Source organism: Boleophthalmus pectinirostris, unplaced genomic scaffold, assembly GCF_026225935.1.
Source record: "Boleophthalmus pectinirostris isolate CB_2022bp ecotype Guang Dong unplaced genomic scaffold, ASM2622593v1 HiC_scaffold_21, whole genome shotgun sequence".
Lineage (NCBI taxonomy): Eukaryota > Metazoa > Chordata > Actinopteri > Gobiiformes > Gobiidae > Boleophthalmus > Boleophthalmus pectinirostris.
Window position 1 is genome coordinate 3,649,863 of NW_026571175.1, and position 20,081 is coordinate 3,669,943.

The 20,081-nt window shown below is 39.4% G+C and overlaps 1 protein-coding gene across 3 annotated transcripts in view; it reads right to left on the minus strand.

Annotated features, from left to right (window-relative positions):
* Positions 1-20,081, minus strand: part of map7d1b (MAP7 domain containing 1b) — an 80,430-nt gene that overhangs the window by 22,896 nt on the left and 37,453 nt on the right. The window contains exons 3-7 of one of the 3 annotated variants that reach the window (XM_055157158.1): positions 16,099-16,164; positions 15,385-15,405; positions 10,966-11,129; positions 9,745-9,853; positions 6,367-6,471 (exon numbers count right to left, since the gene is read on the minus strand). In XM_055157158.1, coding sequence (XP_055013133.1) covers positions 6,367-6,471; positions 9,745-9,853; positions 10,966-11,129; positions 15,385-15,405; positions 16,099-16,164 — 465 coding nt within the window. The remainder of the gene's footprint in view (positions 1-6,366; positions 6,472-9,744; positions 9,854-10,965; positions 11,130-15,384; positions 15,406-16,098; positions 16,165-20,081) is intronic. The other 2 variants (XM_055157159.1, XM_055157160.1) reach the window with 2 other exon arrangements.

Sequence of the window (20,081 nt, forward strand, 5' to 3'; positions counted from 1 at the left end):
TGCAGTAGTAGTAGTTTTTTACTCAGATGCAGTAGTAGTAGTTTTTTACTCAGATGCAGTAGTATTAGTTTTTTACTCAGATGCAGTAGTAGTAGTTTTTTACTCAGATGCAGAAGTAGTAGTTTTTTACTCAGATGCAGTAGTAGTAGTGTCTTACTCAGATGCAGTAGTAGTAGTTTTTTACTCAGATGCAGTAGTAGTAGTTTTTTTACTCAGATGCAGTAGTAGTAGTTTTTTACTCAGATGCAGTAGTAGTTTTACTCAGATGCAGATAGTAGTTCTTACTCAGAGTAGTAGTAGTTTTTTACTCAGATGCAGTAGTAGTAGTTTTTTTACTCAGATGCAGTAGTAGTAGTGTTTTACTCAGATCAGTAGTAGTAGTTTTTACTCAGATGCAGTAGTAGTAGTTTTTTACTCAGATGCAGTAGTAGTTTTTTACTCAGATGCAGTAGTAGTAGTTTTTTTTACTCAGATGCAGTAGTAGTAGTTTTTTACTCAGATGCAGTAGTATTAGTTTTTTACTCAGATGCAGTAGTAGTAGTTTTTTACTCAGATGCAGTAGTAGTGGTTTTTTACTCAGATGCAGTAGTAGTAGTTTTTTACTCAGATGCAGTAGTAGTTTTTTACTCAGATGCAGTAGTAGTAGTTTTTTACTCAGATGCAGTAGTAGTTTTTTACTCAGATGCAGTAGTAGTAGTTTTTTACTCAGATGCAGTAGTAGTAGTCTCTTACTTAGATGCAGTAGTAGTAGTGTCTTACTCAGATGCAGTGAGTACACTCTTACTCAGATGCAGTAGTAGTAGTCTACTCAGACAGTAGTAGTTTTTTACTCAGATGCAGTAGTAGTCAGATGCAGTAGTAGTAGTTTTACAGTGCAGATGCAGTAGTAGTAGTCAGTAGTAGTAGTTTTTTACTCAGATGCAGTAGTAGTAGTGTCTTACTCAGATGCAGTAGTAGTAGTTTTTACTCAGATGCAGTAGTAGTAGTGTCTTACTCAGATGCAGTAGTAGTAGTTTTTTACTCAGATGCAGTAGTAGTAGTTTTTTACTCAGATGCAGTAGTATTAGTTTCATTTACTAGCGTTGTAAATATAATGTAAATATTGTGTTTGCGTTCATTATCGATATCTTGTGCAGCTCAGTCTCCTCCTCTCGTCTGGTCCATGTTCTGGACATGTTTTATGACGAACTGATAACGGACTCCTGTTTCTATAGCAACCCTCTCCTTCACACCTCCTCTTCATCACTCTCTCCTTCCCTCTCTCTCTTTCCCTGTTTCTCCTCTATCTTTACTCTCTCTCTCTCACTTTTTCTCTCAACTGTCTCCTCTCTCCCACTCCTCCTTCCTCTCTCTGTCTATATTGTCCTCCTTTCCATGTTGATGCTTTATTTCTCTCTCTTCCTCTATTTCAACTCCCCCCACCTCCATTCTCTTTTCTTAACTCTCATTCCTCTTTTTCCTCTTCAGTCTTCCCATTTATCTCCCCTTCCTCTCCTCTCTTTCGTCTTTCACCCTCTTTCTCCCTCTCTCTCTCTCTCTCTCTCTCTTTCCTCTAACCCTCCTTCCTTTCCTCTCTCCAGTTTCCTTTCTCCTTCCATCATTTCCCCTCTCACCCATTATCTCCTCCTCTCCTCTGTCTTTCTTCTATCCATCCCATTATCTCTCCTCTCCTCCTCTCCTCCTCTTCCTCCTCTCCCTCTCTCCTCTGCAGTCTGAAGTGCTGCTGTTTACTGCTCCGCACCAGTGATTTATACCGGGCAATAAATTTACGTCGTCACTGCCAACCACAAGTCCTTTTGTTTATACTCTGCTCCTCTGACCCTCTCTTCTACTCCTCTGAACCTCTCTTCGATCTGACCATCTTCTTTGCTCCTCTGACCCTCTTCTCTGCTCTTCTGACCCTCTGACCCTCCTCTACTCCTCTGACCCCCCTCTACTCCTCAGATTCTCTCCTTTGCTCCTCTGACCCTCTCCTCGATCTGACCCTCTCCTCTCCTCCTCTAACCCTCTTCTCCTCTGACCCTCTCCTCCTCTAACCCTCTCCTCTGCTCCTCTGACCATCTCCTCTGACCATCTCCTCTGACCCTCTCCTCTCCTCCTCTGGCCATCTCCTCTGACCCTCCTCTCCTCGATCTGACCCTCTCCTCTGCTCCTCTGACCATCTCCTCTGACCCTCCTCTCCTCGATCTGACACTCTCCTCTGCTCCTCTGACCCTCCTCTATTCCTCAGACTCTCTCCTCTTCTCCTCTGACCCTCTCCTCTGCTCCTCTGACCATCTCCTCTGACCCTCCTCTAATCGATCTGACACTCTCCTCTGCTCCTCTGACCCTCCTCTATTCCTCAGACTCTCTCCTCTCCTCCTCTGACCCTCACCTCTCCTCCTCTGACCCTTTCCTCTGCTCCTCTGACCCTCAACTCTGCTCCTCCTCTTTGATAATCCAGTTGACCGTATGAGTGTGTAGATGCGTGCTGTCAGTATCTATGGATAGATCTGGGTTTCCAATGCTAACAGGAGATGTTCTGCAGATTGCATTGTGGGAAAATGTCATTGTTGTTATTTATTGACGTGGCGTGACAACAGAAGATCTCAAGGAGCTCGATCAGATTATTGCGATCTCCTCCTGTACCAACAAAGTGTTTGCACAGAAACTGGTACATTTCAACATTCTGAACCTTGAAACAGGAATAAATTACAAAAGGACTGGAACCTAAAAGAATTGCTTCCAATAAATCAGTTTTAAGGTCCTATATAATATTATTATTACAAAAAAAATGTGGAAATTTTTTTGGACCTCACTGTGGATTTTAAAGGTCCTATCTTATGAAATGAATGATATTGACTCTTGTGTGCTTTAAATCATGTTAGAATGTTGTACATCATCCAAAACAGACCTGGCGTTGTGTTTTGTTTCATTTACAGATGTTTGAATAACTCTTTATTATTAGTCTGTCTACATCTCTAAAGCTCAAAATGTTCTGTACCACCTTGTGATGTCAGGAGGTGGTAGTTTTCAAGTTAACATCTACTTTTTGCATTTAATTCAGTGGAAATTGGGAAATCCAAGTGGTTCTGATGAAGGTGTGTGGAGTTTAAAAACACAGTGGAGCACTTCCCATGACATCACACGGTAGAATAGAGTGTTTTCTGTTTGAGAGAAGAACTAAATATGCAAGATTTCTGTGTTAAAGGTGTGAATGAAAAAAAAAAAACACACAACTCCAGGTCTGTTTGTGATGAGAAAAAAAACATTTTAACATAGATCACAAAAGTGTATCAGTTCAAAAAAATCCTTATAAGCCCATTCCTGTACTTCATGTTGAATATCAGTTAGAATAAACCAATTACTGTATTTTTTGGACTATAAGTCACACTTTTTTCATGGTTTGTGTGGTCCTGCAACTTATACTTAGGTGCAGCCTACAGTATATATTACAATATAACTTTTCAAATGTTGTTTTTTTCACACTGACAGCTGCAAGAGGGTGCTCTAGTCTTGTACCACTGTCACTTCACTCTACTGCGCATGTCTCCTGCAGAAAGAGCCTCTGTCCTGCTGCAAGTTGTGAAATATGCAGTCGAAAACTGTAAGCAGGAGTGAGTGAAAAACTTGTCAGGGACTGGAGAAAAGTGGAGGAGACTCTACCTGCAATGAAGATAACAAAAAAAAGCTAATCACGGGTTAAAAGTCAGATTTTACTAGAGTTGGCGGAGTTGCTCAGAAGTGACAGAGAATAAAGAATTGAATGGATTTAGTGATTTGGAGTGAGATGGACAGTTTGGTAAACTTGTTCTGTTCTGTTGTTTATGTTATAGTTTATCTGAAGAACTGTTCATATGTGACGTTAACAGTCTGTTGTTCTCTCTTCTATCGTTATTACTTAATTTCCCTCAAAAAATGCGACTTATAGTCCAGTGCAACTTAAGTCGGGCGTACACTGTGAGATTTTTTTGGGATCAGGCTGAGTTTTCACTTAATCGTGTGTCATTCTTCGTGTAGTAAACATGGGGTAATAAGAACCGACTAATACCTCACGACCAGCTCCGGATCAACAATCGTAGGTTGCAAGAATATCAAACCCGTTTGAAATCCAGTTGCCACTCGTGTGTGTTTCACACTGTTGAAGTAGTTTGTACAGCGTGAGAATGTGAATCATGAGCTGTGAACTTTCAAACCCTGTGATTTGGTCGTATAGTTTGAGTTGGGGTTGAGTGAAACCATGGAAAATATCGCACAGTGTACGTCAGCCATTATATATGTTTTTTTCTTCTTCATTCTGCATATTTTGGCTGGTGTGACTTATACTCCGGAGAGACTTATAGTCTGGAAAATACATTAATCACATATATCAATACATTTCCTATGGAACAAGATGCATGTAAATGGATTATTTCATTCAAACCTTATTTATATTATATATCCCACCACCAACAAGTCAACACCACATTAAAATCAGGAGTGAACGCTTGAACTCACTGAAGCGAAACTGAAATTAACGTGACGAGATGTGAACCAAAAATGCACCAACTCCACCACAACAGGATGAGACAAAATGCAGCCACCACCAAATCAAAAGAAATGAAATAAAGTCAAATAAAAGTTAAATTATAAAGAAGTAAAAGGAGGTCACGATGCAGACGAGGTGATCCAGAGACAGGCAGCAGGCAAAGCGCAGACCAGAGCGGAGCCAGGGACCAGGAGCGGACTCGGTATTCTGATATAAGACTATTCAAATCTATTCAGAACAATACTGAGTTGGAACTAAGCTGCTCCAGGAAGTTTGGAGACTATAAATTTAGACTTTTAGTGTAGTTTATGTATTCTATAAAGCTCAACAGTCCTGCACACTTGGAAAGCCGACTGTAGTTCCAGAAATTTCCCATTGGTTTTCCCCATAGACGTCCATAAAGGTGCATTGTGTCATTTTTTCTGGTGGAGGGTCAGTCAAATGCTTTTCTCCATGGTGATGTTATTGCTTTGTCAGGAATGTTTCACAGTATGGTATTCAATCTTTCTGTCTTCATGGAAACCAGACCAAGTTACAGGTCAGATCTGCGGAGAGGCGACTCCGCTCTCAGTCAGAATGTCTGTTTTTCGAGGCATTTTTTGAGCTATAAAACCATCTGTAATTGAATAAATGTGAAGAAGAGCTGTTTAATGTCACACTGTGGAACATTCCAGACAGAGAAATGACATATCCAAGCAGGTGACGGACCCCCAACCAAAAAGTTACACAGTGCATCTTTAAAGTCTATGGGAAAGAGTTAGCGAGCTTAAAGACATGCCAACCAGTTATGTGCCCATCATGCACTTTTGTTTTTTTCTGTTAGAAAAAACTACAACTAACTGAAAATTCTGTTAAATGTTTTGCCAACTTTGTGGTTTCTAAAGTCAATAAAGATTTTAAATTCGATTTGAGGTCTTTAGTAACCACAATTTATGGGAAATTTACATTCGGAACCAAGTGGTGGGTGGTCAGTGTTGAGAGCCATACTTTTTACGTGAGTCATTTTAATTTCTATAACAGTACTTTTACTCTTACTCCTTATATTTTTGTTACATGATAGCTTTAGGTTGACAATATGACTTTGTTATTCATTTTCTTATTTATTAATGTGTTTATTTTTTATTAAGACAGTATTAATTTACAATCCAAATGTTTGTGTTTTTCTTTGTTTTGAGTCTACTTTATCTTAAAGTGCACATTACAGATTAGACTAATTCCACATTATAGAGGGTTAGATATACGGATTCATTTTTAGAACGCCTACTTTTTAACCTACGTAAACATTGATAAACATTATTTTAAAGTAACAGTGCTATCTTACTTGAGTATATTTTTGGTAAAACATTTTGTGAAATCATATTTTTTATAAAAGTATAGCAAATCATTTGTAATGTTGAACATATTTGATTTCTTTTACTCACTTTGAGATGAGATTTCAAATTCAAAGGGGTCTGCAGATAATACTGAACAATTTGAGTGATTTTTTTTTTGTTTTTTTTTTGAACAAGCATTGTGATTGCGGTTAGATTTGCGTATTATGTCCAATTAGTATTAGGATTCTGTTCAAAGTTCACATTTTGAACCTGTCCAGAAGAACTGACAAAAAGACTGAAATCTGAACTGACAAACTAATACAAGAATCATATTTCAGAACATGTTTGTACAGATTTTTACGCAGAATAAGACAGGAGATTTTGTTGTTTGTGGAGGAAATAAAGCTTCTTCAAAAATCCATTCAAATTTCAGTTTCACTTTCACTGTGATTAATTTTGGAGCCCTATTCCCTGACTATTCCTGTGATCTATGTTCCTTGTAGTCCGCTCGTGCCCCTGAGGCTCTGGTTGTGCTTCTGTTCTTACTTCTGCTGGGGGAGTTCCAGAGGGTGGCGGAGGACTTGGACAGCCTGTTGTTAATGACAGGGTCCTGGGTACGAGGGAGGTTCACTGTGGAGGAGGAGCATCGGCCTGCACCAGAGAATGCAACACAGCTGTTCAACCACCGGGGCGGCGAAACACACACACACACTCTGCACCTGCTCTTTAAAAGACAGGTGCAGACAGGGGCACTTCTTCTGCTGAGGACTTGAAGAAGGTTAGGCTCGAGAGCAGGAGGAAAGGGAGGAGGACTCCACTGGTGGGTCAGAATGGGTCATTTTAAGTATTTTCTGGCAAGTGATCAAGATTTTTGAAAATTAACCTAAAGAATGGTTTCAAAAAGTTTTAATCATCTACCGTATTTTTCAGACTATGAGGCACACTTAAAATCGTTAAATTTTCTCCAAATTTGACAATGCGCCTTATGATTCGGTGCGCTTTATGTATGAATTCTGGTTGTGCTTACTGACCTCGAACGGATTTTATGTGGTCAGCACTCAGAAATCTGTCAAAACGTTTTAGCATGACTTTGGTAACGCTACGAAGCTGCACCTCTTGATGGATTGTCAGAGCATTAAGGCTGCCGTAGTCAGGAGCCTCGCAGAGTAATACCCACTCACCAAGACAGGGAGGCAACGGCGGGCGAGTTACACCACGATCTGCCAATGGGTCATGGACGCCTGGGCTAAGGATCAGTCTCAAGTGTCGTCCAAGCTTTCGTGAAGGCCAGAATCATCACTGAACAGTGAAGTGATGAACAGCGACGAGACTTGGATAATGACGAGAGGGATCTGGGCTTGATGCCAAAATCGCCCAACTGTTAAACTCAGACACTGAAGATGAAGAATTTGATGTATTTGTGGAAGAGGAATGAACTGAAAAAGTAAGTGTGTTGTTTTGTATTTTATGTTTTACAACTGAACAATGTTGACAGTTACTGTGAATGAGTTGAATAAAATTTGACTTATCTGTTTTGTTTCGCTTAATGTTTTATAATCTAGTTTTATAATCCGGTGCACCTTATGTATGAAAAGAGATGAGAGAATTCAACATTATTGATATTACTCCTTATAATATAGTGCGCCTTATAGTCCAAAAAATATGGTAGTTATTATATGTTATGTGTCTTGCCCAAGGACACAACAACAGCATTCATTCATGGGAGGTGAAAGTGGACCGGCAACCTGTGGGCCAGTGGATCTAACCACTCTACCAATGACGTTTATGTTGGGAGTGGGATTCAAACATAGACTGTATAAAGAAAGCAGTTAAATGTGGGAAAGGGATTGATTTATGGACAAAACTGCATAATAAAAACCACCAGGATCGTGTAGAGAGGGTTAATAGGAACATTTTAAGGTCAAAATGACAAGACTCACTGCAGTTACAGAGACAGGGGCGACAATTTTTCAATGTAAAGTCAATTGGGCCGAGTCGCTGGATCCGAAAATGCCAACATGCTCATTTCGTATTTGGAATGCGATTTCCAACGACCGACTTGTGTTTACAGTAGATCCAATAATTCTAGTAATAATAACGACCAGACAAATGGACTTTTACTGACCCAGTGGAAACCAGGAGGGACTTGGGAGGGGTTTGGGGGGTTAGGGTTAGGCTGATCTTCTGCATCTTTCTCTTTCATTCAACAACTGAACTGTAAAAAACCAAATCCAGCAGCTACAAACAAAATGAAAGCTGTCAAAGAAACACTAAGAGATCACAGCTATTTCACCTTTCTTGTACAGAGCAATAAACCAAACAATATTAGTGTAATAAAACAGCCGCACAGAATCAATGTCGTTCTAAATAGCTTCACAGGTCTTTGGTAACTCTTTGTTTCCGTTCACACAGTTAGACTAATGAAAGTCACGTCCACCGCTCCCAAACACGTCACGATTTAGATTTCTCCTTCTTGCATCATTGGCGATTAATGGACCATTCCAGAAGTAGAAGTTCAAACATGTGTCTTGTATTAGTACAAAACAGATATTACTCATGTTTGGCTGGATTTACAGTAGGGTACAGTCGAGATAGCAGTTATTACCCGATTTGGCACCATTTTCATACTGAGCACGCCCAGATCTTTGGCAAGCTCTGATGTACTTTGCAAAGCATCATCACATCAACATTCCCTGTGGGTGTGATGCTAACTGAAGGCTCTGCTCTGTCTGAAGCTCTGTTACTCGAGTTAGACTTTAATCTGAGTTTTCTTTTAACACAATCTGACCAGAAAGAACTGACTTAGTTGGAATTATAAAAGTGAGTTGATATGGGCTCTCAAATCGCATTACTAGTCACTCTCGCCTTTTTGTTGAAAAATCAAACTCCTAAACAGGACCATGAACACTTGTATTGATCACAGGTTCCTGAAAATGTGTGTTTGAATCTATTTTGTATTTTTTCTTGAGTTTTCAGACCATCTTAAGACTTTTTGGCGGTGTTTGCTATGTGCAATATGTGCAATGTGTCTCCATGGTAACTGATGAACAGGGGGAGCAAAAATATCAAAATATGGATATATCGTATCGTTTAATGTGATGATACAATATTGATATCAGGGGCTGCGGTGTCAAGTATTTTTTGGTATATTTTACCAAGTTATTTTGTTACAGCTACAGTTTTGTTGCTTGTTTAGAAGAAGGAAACTCATTTATGCAACACATTTGACATTTCACTGTTTTGAGGATTAAAATGGGTGTGTTTCTTATTAACTTTCCATAAAAAAGTGGTTTAACAAAGACTTTTTGTAGCAGAGCCATGATTTAGCCTTTGTTTTTTATTGAATTGTATCAAACCGATTTGTAATATATTGAATCGAATCAAAATTGCACTGTATCAAGATATATATCGTATCGTGGCCTATGTATCGAGGTATGTATCGTATTGGCAACTTCTTAATGACACCCCGCCCTACTGATGAACATTTCACTATAGAGATACATGTAGAACACCCCCAGCGTGATGCATGATTTTTTTAGATTCATTCAAATACACACTGTTGTATCGATAAATGCTCAAAATTCTGTATTTAAGCGTTAGAAAACAGAACTGAGCTGCATAAAGTCTGATGATTCAGGTCAAATTGCAATTGTTTTTCTTTCTGTTTCTAAGAATAAACTGTGTGAAACTGTCAAACTTTGATACATACATTTAAGATTAAGAATACTTGTGGCTACAGCGACAGAACACAGAATAAACATGCTTAAAAGAGTTAAACAGATTCAATTACAAAAGTGACAAATTGGACTGGGTGCCAAATCGAGAAACAACAGTAGTGTTAGTCTCATGTTAGTCTTATGTTAGCCTCATATTAGCCTTGCATTAGTCTCGTGTTAGTCTACTGTTAGTCTTGCACAGACTCACTCTCTCGTCTGGAGGTCTGGTTGAGTCCTCCGGCCCAGGACCATCTCTGCTGACGGATCTCGGCCCAGGTTTTCTTAGTGGACCTCTTGATGGCTGCTTCATATCGCTCCTATATCAGAGACAGAGGAAACACAATCAGGGTTTGGGCAACGTTTATTTTTTTCCATGCACTTTCCCTTTGGCTGTGGACTGCCCTTCGTAGGATGCCTGATGTCTGCCTCTTTCACCCTTTTACGTTGACCTAACTACAAGGTACAGCGGAAGGGTGACCAGACGTCCTTATTTACCCAGGACAGTCCCAGTTTAGAGCCCTGTGTCCCCTGTCCCAGTAGATTTATACAAAACCAGTGATTTGTCACAGTTTTATACAAGAAATGTCCCAGGTGTCTCTATTTTTGACAAATTGGATAAAATTTTAGGACTAAACTACCATATTTTCCAGGCTATTAGGCACTCTGGATTATCAGGTGCACTGTCATTGAGTGGTCTATTTTCTTACTTTTTTCACTGCACCGGACTTTAAAGGAAACACAACAGTTGGATGGGTGAGTGGGACTTTGTTTCGTCACGTTCACAGTGACTCTGGGCTTTGTTCAGTTGTGGCGTGTAGGGAGGGTGCTGTCTGGGACCAACAGATTGTCGGTGTGTTCGCAGTGACTCAGTTGTTCACTTGTGTCTAGAAGTGGCACATTGCACTCGCTTTTTTGGTTCGTTCCTCTGTTCCGTTCCTCGTCCGTGTGGAGTGATGAGTGTGTCTGTTGGTGTTTTTGGCCGCGTGGTCGCTGTCTGCTCCGTGTCTGTTTGCGTGCACTGCAGGAAGTGCGGCTTTGTAGTTTACTGAAGTCGTGCTGGGACACCTGAGTGGATTCGTATATAGGGCGCTCTGGATTGTGGGGCGCAGTTGTTTTTTGATGGGGTTGGAGGCTTAAGAGCGCGTCTAATAGCCTGGAAAATACGGTAAGACTAAACCAGGACTATATCAGGTCTAAAACAGGACTATCAAAATTTTTTCTGATCCCAGCCAACCAAAAAGAGGAGCATAAATTCTCATTTGTTTAGCCAAAATACAGAAAACCATGTTGCAAATGACCATAAAGCAAAAAAATACAACAACAGAAATCCCTCAGATTATGACTGACACGAGAATGCACAATGTTACCCTGTACATTCTATACAGAAGACACGTGTGCTGAAAAATCCCTCTCTCTCCTCGGTTCTTACCTTGTTTTTCTCTAGTTTCTGTCTCTGTTTCTCCTCTAGCAGAGCTCTCCTCCTTTCTGCTTTGACTCTCTGTTCCTCCAGTTTCCTCCTCCTCTCCTCCAGTTGGGATTCTCTCAGTCTTCTCGCTCGCTCCTCTTTCTCCAACCACTGCGCCTTCTTTGCCGCTGAAATAAACAACAAAATAGAAAAGGATTACACATATGTTTATTTAAATAGAAACAAATTCTAAGATAATATCAGAACAAATTAACGTAAATGTTTAAAAGTTTAGCTGTAAATCTTCTCCACTCCTAAACTTGGTTTAGTCCATTTCTGGGTTCTGTCCAATTTTATACAGTATTTTTTATCTCATGAAATATTTGTAAGATTACAAACTCAAGTGAATCTGTCTTGATATCTCCCACTTCTATGATCTGAGTCATTGGGTCAATAATAGGGCAGCTTTGTGGTTTGGACATAAATGCAAAGCACCCAAATGACTGTGTATAAAAGGCTGCAATTCTGTCCTGTAGCAGAAATAACCACTTGACTATTTTTAAGTGTTCACTGAAAGTTACCATATTTTAATACTGGTCTAGATCTAATTTAGTCCTTATTTTGAATGAGGGTTTAGACCTGTTGTTCTAGTTTACTCCTGTTTTAAATCCACTTGGTTTCGTCCTTGTTTAGTCCTAGTTCATTAAATCCTGGTTTATTCTTCATTCACAGCCCTTCCTCTTCCCTCACACACTCACATTTGGCTTGATATCTCTGAAGCTCTGAGCTCCTGTGGTTTCACAGCAGCAGCTTCTCTCCTCGGATCATTTCAACTCATCAATGAAAGTGTTTAAATAAGAGAAGCTCCCACTGTCTCCAGCTGAGACTCCACAAACACTCATTTATATCCGTCTAGTTGACATCATGATTCATATGAAAACACAGTGAACAAATGGGACTTAAATGGTGTGAACATGGATGTGTGATGTCACGAACGCACAGAACGATCTTTAAACAAAATGGACCCTAACCCATGTTATAATGTTGTTACCTCCTCAAACACATACCAGGGCTTGTGTTTCGTTTCATTCATTGAGTAAGCCTTTATTATTAGTTTATTTACATGTCCAAAGCTCAAAATGTTCTGTTCTACTTTGTGATGTCATGTAGTGGGAGGTTTCCAAGCTCCTTTTGCCTTTTGTTCAGTAGAGATTGTTCAGTTTAGTTCAGTATATTGTTCAGTTTTGTTCAGTAGATTGTTCAGTTTAGTTCAGTAAAGATTGTTCAGTTTAGTTCAGTAAAGACTGTTCAGTTTAGTTCAGTAGAGATTGTCAATTCTGGATCTAAAATCATCCAAATGATTCTAGTGAAGGTGTAAGGAGTTTAAAAACACTCCCTGTATTACTACATGACAGAGTTTGAGAGCCTAAATATGCAGGTTTGTGTGTTAACCCTGTGTAAACAAAACAAACACAACTCCAGGTCTGTTTGTGATGAGGAAACAACACTATACCATAACAAATGTGTAAAAGCAAATCCGTATTTTTGTTCTCCTCTTTTGTCACATTTTAACAAATTGGACTTTTTTTCTCCATAACTCACTCACTAAACACCTCCTCAGACTCTTTTGTGTTCATCTCCAAGCGTTACAACTTGTATTGTTGATGTTGTCACACTTTCCAAAGCTGTGCACAAGCTGCTCACATAAACTGTTAGCGGGGACAGGACTGGAGCTTTGCCTGTAGCAGTGTTACGTAAAACGACACTCCAACATGACTCTAATAACTACTATATTAGTTTTAACTTTCAATGTTGATTTTACATACTGTATTTTCCACACTATTAGGCGCTCTGGATTATAAGGCGCACTGTCATTAAATGGTCTTTTTTCAAACTTTTTTCACAAATAAACTGCACCGGACATTAAAGGAAACACAACAGTTGGATGGGTCAGTGGGACTTTGTTTGGCGTGTTCGCAGTGACTCAGTTGCTCAGTTGTGTCTAGAAGTGGCACATTGGATTCGCTTTCGGTGTGGAGTGATGAGTGTGTCTGTGGGTGTGTTTTGTTGTGTGGTCGCTGTCTGCTCCGTGTGTGTTTGAGTGCGCTGCAAGGTGGTGCGGCTTTGTAGTTTACTGAAGTCGTGCTGGGACACCCGAGTGGATTCGTGTATAGGGCGCTCTGGATTGTGGGGCGCGCAGTCGTTTTTTGATGGGGTTGGAGGCCTATGAGCGCTCTCTATGGTGCGGAAAATACGGTGATGTGAAAAGGGCCTGCACCTGATTTTTTTTTTCCACGTATTTGAGCAACATGTGTTTTTATCTCAGTACAGATATATTGTAAAAGCAGCTCTTGGGGTCAAACTAAGTCTGCTGTGTTCTGTCTGCATCTAGTTAGAGTTTTATTCTCAAATTATCAGGAAATGCATTAGTGTTAGCATGCTATTGTTGCTTGGACTTCTGAAAGTTGTAAAAAGTGCTTATAAACTCATCACGGTGAATAATTGTTATGCTCAGAATGCATAAGTTAAGTGAGGAAGAACTTTGGACCACTGCAAACTAGTTCTGTTTTTCATGTTTTTAAGACAAAATCAGGCGGAGTGCTTTTAGTAAAAACTTTAATTCCTGTTCTTTATATATACTTTAAACCTAGAAACCTTTAGCTCAACTGGCAAAGAGGTCAGGACAGAAACGTGAGAAAGCTGGAGCTATATTTACTACAACACTGACACCGCTTTACCTGAATTTACATCAAAAGCGAAGTAAATTTTAAACTCTTTGCAGTGGTCCAAAAGCTTTCCTCACTCAACCAACGCATTTCTAGCTTGGCAATTATCCATAAGTGCTTTTTAATCACTTTTCACAATTTTCATGGGCCATATTGGAATTTTGGCATCCGCTACTGTTAACAAGGGATGTAAAAATAACCGAAATATTGTGATATCGTATCGCCAAAAGTCTCACAATAATATCGTTGTCCGTCACAGTATATCGAAATAACAAGTTTCTTTGCTTAAATTCATTGTTATGAGCAAAAAAACAGAAGGAACTACATAGACCATGATCCTTTGCTCCGTTTCAGTGCAGACTGCATGAAAAAGTAACTTAATTCTTATCTTAATTAGTTGTATTTAAAAAAAGAAAAAGTAACATATACGCATTTCTGTTCTGCCTCTACATAATATGGTAATAAATGTATGTTGTGAAAATATTATACCTAGAGATTTGGATATTGTTACATCCCTACTGTTAACAACACCTCGTCTGCTAATACATCTCAGTTTTATTGAAGCTTCATATATTGCTTGTATCCTCTGAGGCTCTGCTCTCTGTGTCTGCGCTCCAGTGAAAGCAGTAATTATCTGTAATCAGCCTCAGAGGCCTGGACACAACTCATTTTACTCCAGACATTTACAGTTATAAATGTCTCTCTACAGAATACGCCCAAACGTGGACTTTCACTGTGTAGTTTCAGCCGTATTTGACACTATTTCAACTTATAGGTTTTCTTAGTGTTCAGGCGACATCAGCACATGGAAGAATCTTTGCTGATACTTTGTGGTGACATTGTGCTACGTGTGTGTCTACGGTGAAACGTTCAGCCGTTACCATGGAGACAAAATGCACACATGGATTAAAACAGCGTGTTTTCAGGATCCTGTGATAAATACGAGCGTGCATGGTCCTGTTTGGGAGTTTTGTTTGATTTTCAACAAAAAAGTGAGGGCTCCGTGCAATTCAGCTTGCGTTCGAAACTGAGGACCGAGGGAGGGGGCTGCGGCGGCTCCAACTGGCCCCATTCGGCCCCGTTCTGGACTGGACTTTTTACAGATCTGTCCCGGCAGTGCCTACAGCTGCAGAGTACAGTTGGAGACAGGTCAGGAGTTTGCTGTGTAAGTGTAAGATGCAGATTTGTTGAGCTGGTTTATGGTTCTTATCTCTGTTATTACTGGGCCTATCCACAAAAACTATGGACTGGACTGAACTGAAGCTGAAATAAAAAGTGGCACAAAGTTCAAAATCTTCTCGGTCAGGTTACATTTAAAAAAGTCAAATTATGCTTTCACAATCACATCAGAATGTTGTCCCTTTATTCAACCCCAAAGACATGAGTGTTGTCAGGTGAAAGAACTTTAAAACAAGTTTGTGAAGCTGATCGAAATAAAAACGAGAAGGTTCAACATTGGTGGATCAGAAGTTTGGAGATTTCTTCCCATTTTCACCAAAACAAATAAGCCGTTAGCATTAAAATGGGCCATGCAAGAATCACGAATGAAACTTTACACAAGCAAAAATGAAATTACGCCACAGAATTAGACAAAAATAATATGATTCATGGGTCAAATTAAAGCATGATTTTGGGAGCGGATGAAATCAAAGAGTGGCCGTCTTTGATTTCTCCCCAGTGAACCAAGTTTAGTTGAGCTGGTTAAGTTAAGCCTTACCTTGGAGTTGAGTTTGTTGTTCTGAAAGCCATGCAACAAGAGACAAGATCACAATAAAAACTGTGAGCGAAGAAGGTCAAAGGGATGGAGGGAAGAGAGAGAGAGAGAGGGTGAGGGGTTAGAGAGAGACAGAGGGGAGAGAAGGAGAAGGAAAGAGAGAGAGGAAGGAAGAATAGAAAGAAGGAATGAGAGATGTAAAAGAGCAGACAGTGAGAAAAAGGAAAAGACAAGAAAAAAATGGCAAGAAGGGAAACAGAGAGCGAGAGGAAAGAGGGGGAGAAGGGAGGAGAGAATTGGTGTTATGAAAGGAAAGGGGGGAAGAAAGAGAGGAGAGACAGTGGAAGGGAAGAGAACAAAAGAGATAGGGTGAGTGAGGGAGGAAAGAGATAGAAAAGTGGGGGGCAGAGGGAGGTGAGAGAAAGGGGTGAAAGACAGGATGAAAAGATGAAAAGAGAGAGCGCCAGGTGGTGCGAAAGAGATAAGAGTGAGAGAGAGAGGACAAAAAAGAGAGAAGCGAGAAGTGGGAGATAGGAGAAATTAAGAGAAAAGACAAAAAAGAGGTAAGAATATGGAAATAGGAGAGGAAAAGGAGGATAGACAGAGTGAAGGGGGTGCAAGGAGAGAAAGACTGAGAGATGGGATGAAGAAAAAGAGAGAAGAGAGAGAGGTGAGAGAGGGTTAGAGTAGATTGTGTATTTCTCGTATATTTCTCACCGATATATTTGGCTCTCTCTTCTCTCCGCTCCTTGGCCAGTTTCTGTCTCTGTTCTGACGTCATTTCTGAAAAAAAAGAAAAAAGAAAAAAGATAGAACGATGAGATAAAACAATATACAATACAGTAAAACCACATTTGTCAAAATCGTGTAGAATAGTTTCTGAACTACTAATATTTTATCTACTAACAAGTCAGTGTTTTGTATCATTATTATTCAATGAGTCAGTAAGGATTGTAGTTTCTCAAATGCACAGAACAAAGTGAGGGAGAGAGCTCCACAGGGTAAATAATAACAAGTAGGGATGATCTCATGCCACAAGATCTCGTGAGACAAAATTGTCACAAGATCGTGCACACATAAAAAAATATCTCATGAGTTTTTATTGAAGTGTTCACATTTGGATTGAACAAAAAAGGGTCACGCTCTGGGGAGTTACAGTAGAATGGAAAGAAATATACTAGAACTATAATGGAAACAAAAATATTCAATCAAATAAATAAATGAAAAAATGTGAGGCCAAAATGGAAACTAAATCGTGAAATGCACATATTAGAAATAGTGTTAAAATCTCATCTTGTCTCGTTCTCATGGACCCAGTCTCACATCTCGTCTCATCTTGTGGAAATTGTGTCTCGTCCTATTTTTAATAACAAGATATATTTTTTTAATTATTTAAATTTTTTTTTTTTATGTGAGCTTGTATATCAACCCTTGTCGTCTTTAAAGGTGCACTGTGTAACTTTTCTGGGCAGGGGTCCACCACCTGCTCGTCTCCAGGAGATGATATTGCTTTAGAACAGTGGTTTCCAAAGTGAATAAAGTTTGAAATCAAGCTTCCATAAGATATTTCTTTACATGTATTACTTTATATAAGTATTAAACCTACAGGCATAATTATATATTATTTAACATGTAAATCTATGGGGAAAAGCATTGCATATTCTTTTAAACAGTAGTAGTGTTAATTATTATTTGGGGGCCCTGTGTGATCTTCACATTGATAGGGGGGTCATGGCACACACTTTGGGAATGGCTGCTTTAGAATGTTCCACAGTATGGCATTAAACGTATCTATCTTGCATTAAATGTTACATGATGTTTTTTCATTACCTCCGCCGAGGTTATGTTTTTGCCGACGTTTGTCTGTTTGTTTGTTTCTTTGTCTGTTAGCAACATAACTCAAAAAGTTATGGACCGATTTTGATGAAATTTTCAGGATTTGTTGGAAATGTGAAAAGGAAGAACTGATTTCATTTTGGGGGTGATCCGGAAGAAATCCTGGATTCTGGATCACTTTGAAATTTCAGTTAACATTGTGGTAAATGGGGCCAAAAATTTTGTTTCTCAATATCTCGGTTAATTATTGACCAAACCCCATGAAATTTGAAAACTTTAGCGAAATACAGGTGCACTGTGTAACTTTTTGGTTGCGGGTCCGTCACTTACTTGTTTCTATTGATACGTCATTGCTCTGCTTGGAATGTTCCACAGTATGACATTAAACAGCTCTACTTTACATTTATTCAATTACATGTGGATTTATAGGCCAAAAATATCTCGAAAAACAGGCATTCTGATTGTGAGCGGATCACCTCTCCACAGATCTGACCTGTAACTTGGTCTGGTTTGGTCTCCATGAAGATAAAAAGGTTTAATACCATAGGGTGAAACATTCCAAACAAACACTAACAACTCCACGGAGAAAAGCGTTTGACGGACTCTGCACCAGAAACCTACACAATGCGTCTTTAAACTAACACTCCATCGTGTCAGTTAGGCTTTTTCCACCTCACAAATGGACTTATCCCGGATTATAACCTTTTCACGAGCCACTATAGGGTTAATACGAAGATTATTGCATTAGAAAAAGCTTAGACGTTTGTGAGAAGACAGACTTAAGCTTATTTTTCACACTACACTGATGTTAACATGATACAGACGTACAGAGTATTACACTGGATTACGGCTCATTGAAAGCCTGCCTCCTGTGGTGATCCGCGGTAGTGTCGCGCATAGAGTCTGAGGCTGGAGGAGGATGCTGTAAAATGTATGCCGTGCTTCTCGACCAATCCGTGAGGCTGCTGTCGCCATGGAGACGGGTCGTTCTTGTTTCCTCCTCCCTCCTCAGTGCTGGTGTGCAGTGGAATATGTATGTAAACCGGTTGCGTTCATCATTATTTGAGAAGAGACTGAAATCTGAACTGCAGAACATGTTTGGAGAGGTCTAAACTACAGGGTTAGCAGCTTTTACACAGAATAAGACCACACAGAGACACAGGGAGGGCATCTGACATACAGGGAGGGCATCTGACACACGAGGATGACATCAGACACAAGGAGGGCATCTGACACACATGGACATTTCAAAACATGTTGTAGAGACTGAAAACAATAAATATGGAAACGAAAGGGGAAAAAAATCACAAAGGCCTTATACAGAACAGCGACAGAGAGGCCAAAGAGGGATGAAGATGTATAAAAAGGATGAAGCTGATTTGTACTGAAAAAAGTAAACCTGAATGTGAAGTGCTAAATGAAAATGAAGAATGTGAAGGATTTCACAATTTTTGGTCATACTGTTGTTGATAATTGTAAGGCTACGTTTACACATAGCCGGTATGTTGAGAAACAAATATTTCACACCCTCCGTTTTTCAAAATAACATCGTGCACACAGCATTGTTTTCAAAATTTTTCATTTACATCAACCCGCATAAATACACCATCGAGCGCCGTCATAACTACGCCAAGACTCTGGGCATGGGGACTCAAACCTGTAGCATTTATTTCATTACAGTTGTAAGAATTACTCAAAAATACCTTGAAAAACGTGCATTAGTGAGTGGGCTCGCCTCTCCACAGATCTGTTAAAGAAGTGGCAAAATTGTTGACCTCCGACCTCACTGGTCTCTGGTCATGGATATGATCCATCAGCTGAGTGTGCAAATGCAAACACATGAAAAGTGTTTGCACAACAAGAAATGCAACTGCTGCTCTGAAGACTTCCATGATTATGATCGCCTCAGCTGCCTAAAACTCTGTTGATCTCACTTTACACACAAACGCAAAACCATAGTTTTCCAGAATCTCCACTCTAGCCAAAGTTTTTAGAAAGATTCATTTTCAGAGGCAAATTTGCTGTTTGCATGTAAAAGATGTGTACAAACGAAGGGAAATGTCTCTGTTTAAAAATACCCGTGTACGTGTAAACGGGGCCTATAATAATGCTTGGGTGGCCAATCCACACTGATCTCTCTTTGTATTTTGTATACAGATGGATATCAGTCTTGCCCAGCCAAACTTGCTCGTCCTACCAAATATGTTTTTCTTCAGTGATGCATGTGAAGCAAAGGATCTCATCAGTCACTAGGCCCATCACGATCATTACTATATCGACTTAGTATTTATCACATTATTTATTTGCAGTAGTTAGGATTTTGTTTTTCATTTTTATGTAGGATTAGGTTCATATGACAATAATTAACTTACATGACACATTATAGATACTTGAACTAACTACTTTAGTATTTCTTTGTACTGTTTATATATTGCTGGTAACATTATATTTCATAGGATTCAATTCTGTATCACCACATGACATCACAAAGTGGAAGTGTTTTCTGTTTGAGAGAAGAATTAATTATGTAGCGCTTGTGTGTTGAATGTAACAAAAACACAAATCCAGATCTGTTTGTGACGAGGAAACATCATAACACAGATCAGAAATTTGAGTAATATGGGCTCCTTTAAATGGCAATGATTAAGTATGTATTGTTTGTTTTTTCAGGGTTGTTCAGGCATTAATACTGAAGACATTTTTATGTGTTTTTTTTTTTTTTATAAGACAAAATAAAACTGAATCAGAAATCGAGAGCAATCAACATGAGGAAAAAAAGTGAATTGTTTTTGTCTTAGGATTTAGTGTGATTATACTGCTTTAATATTGAGGAAGTAGTGAACATTCAGTTCAGTATTATCATA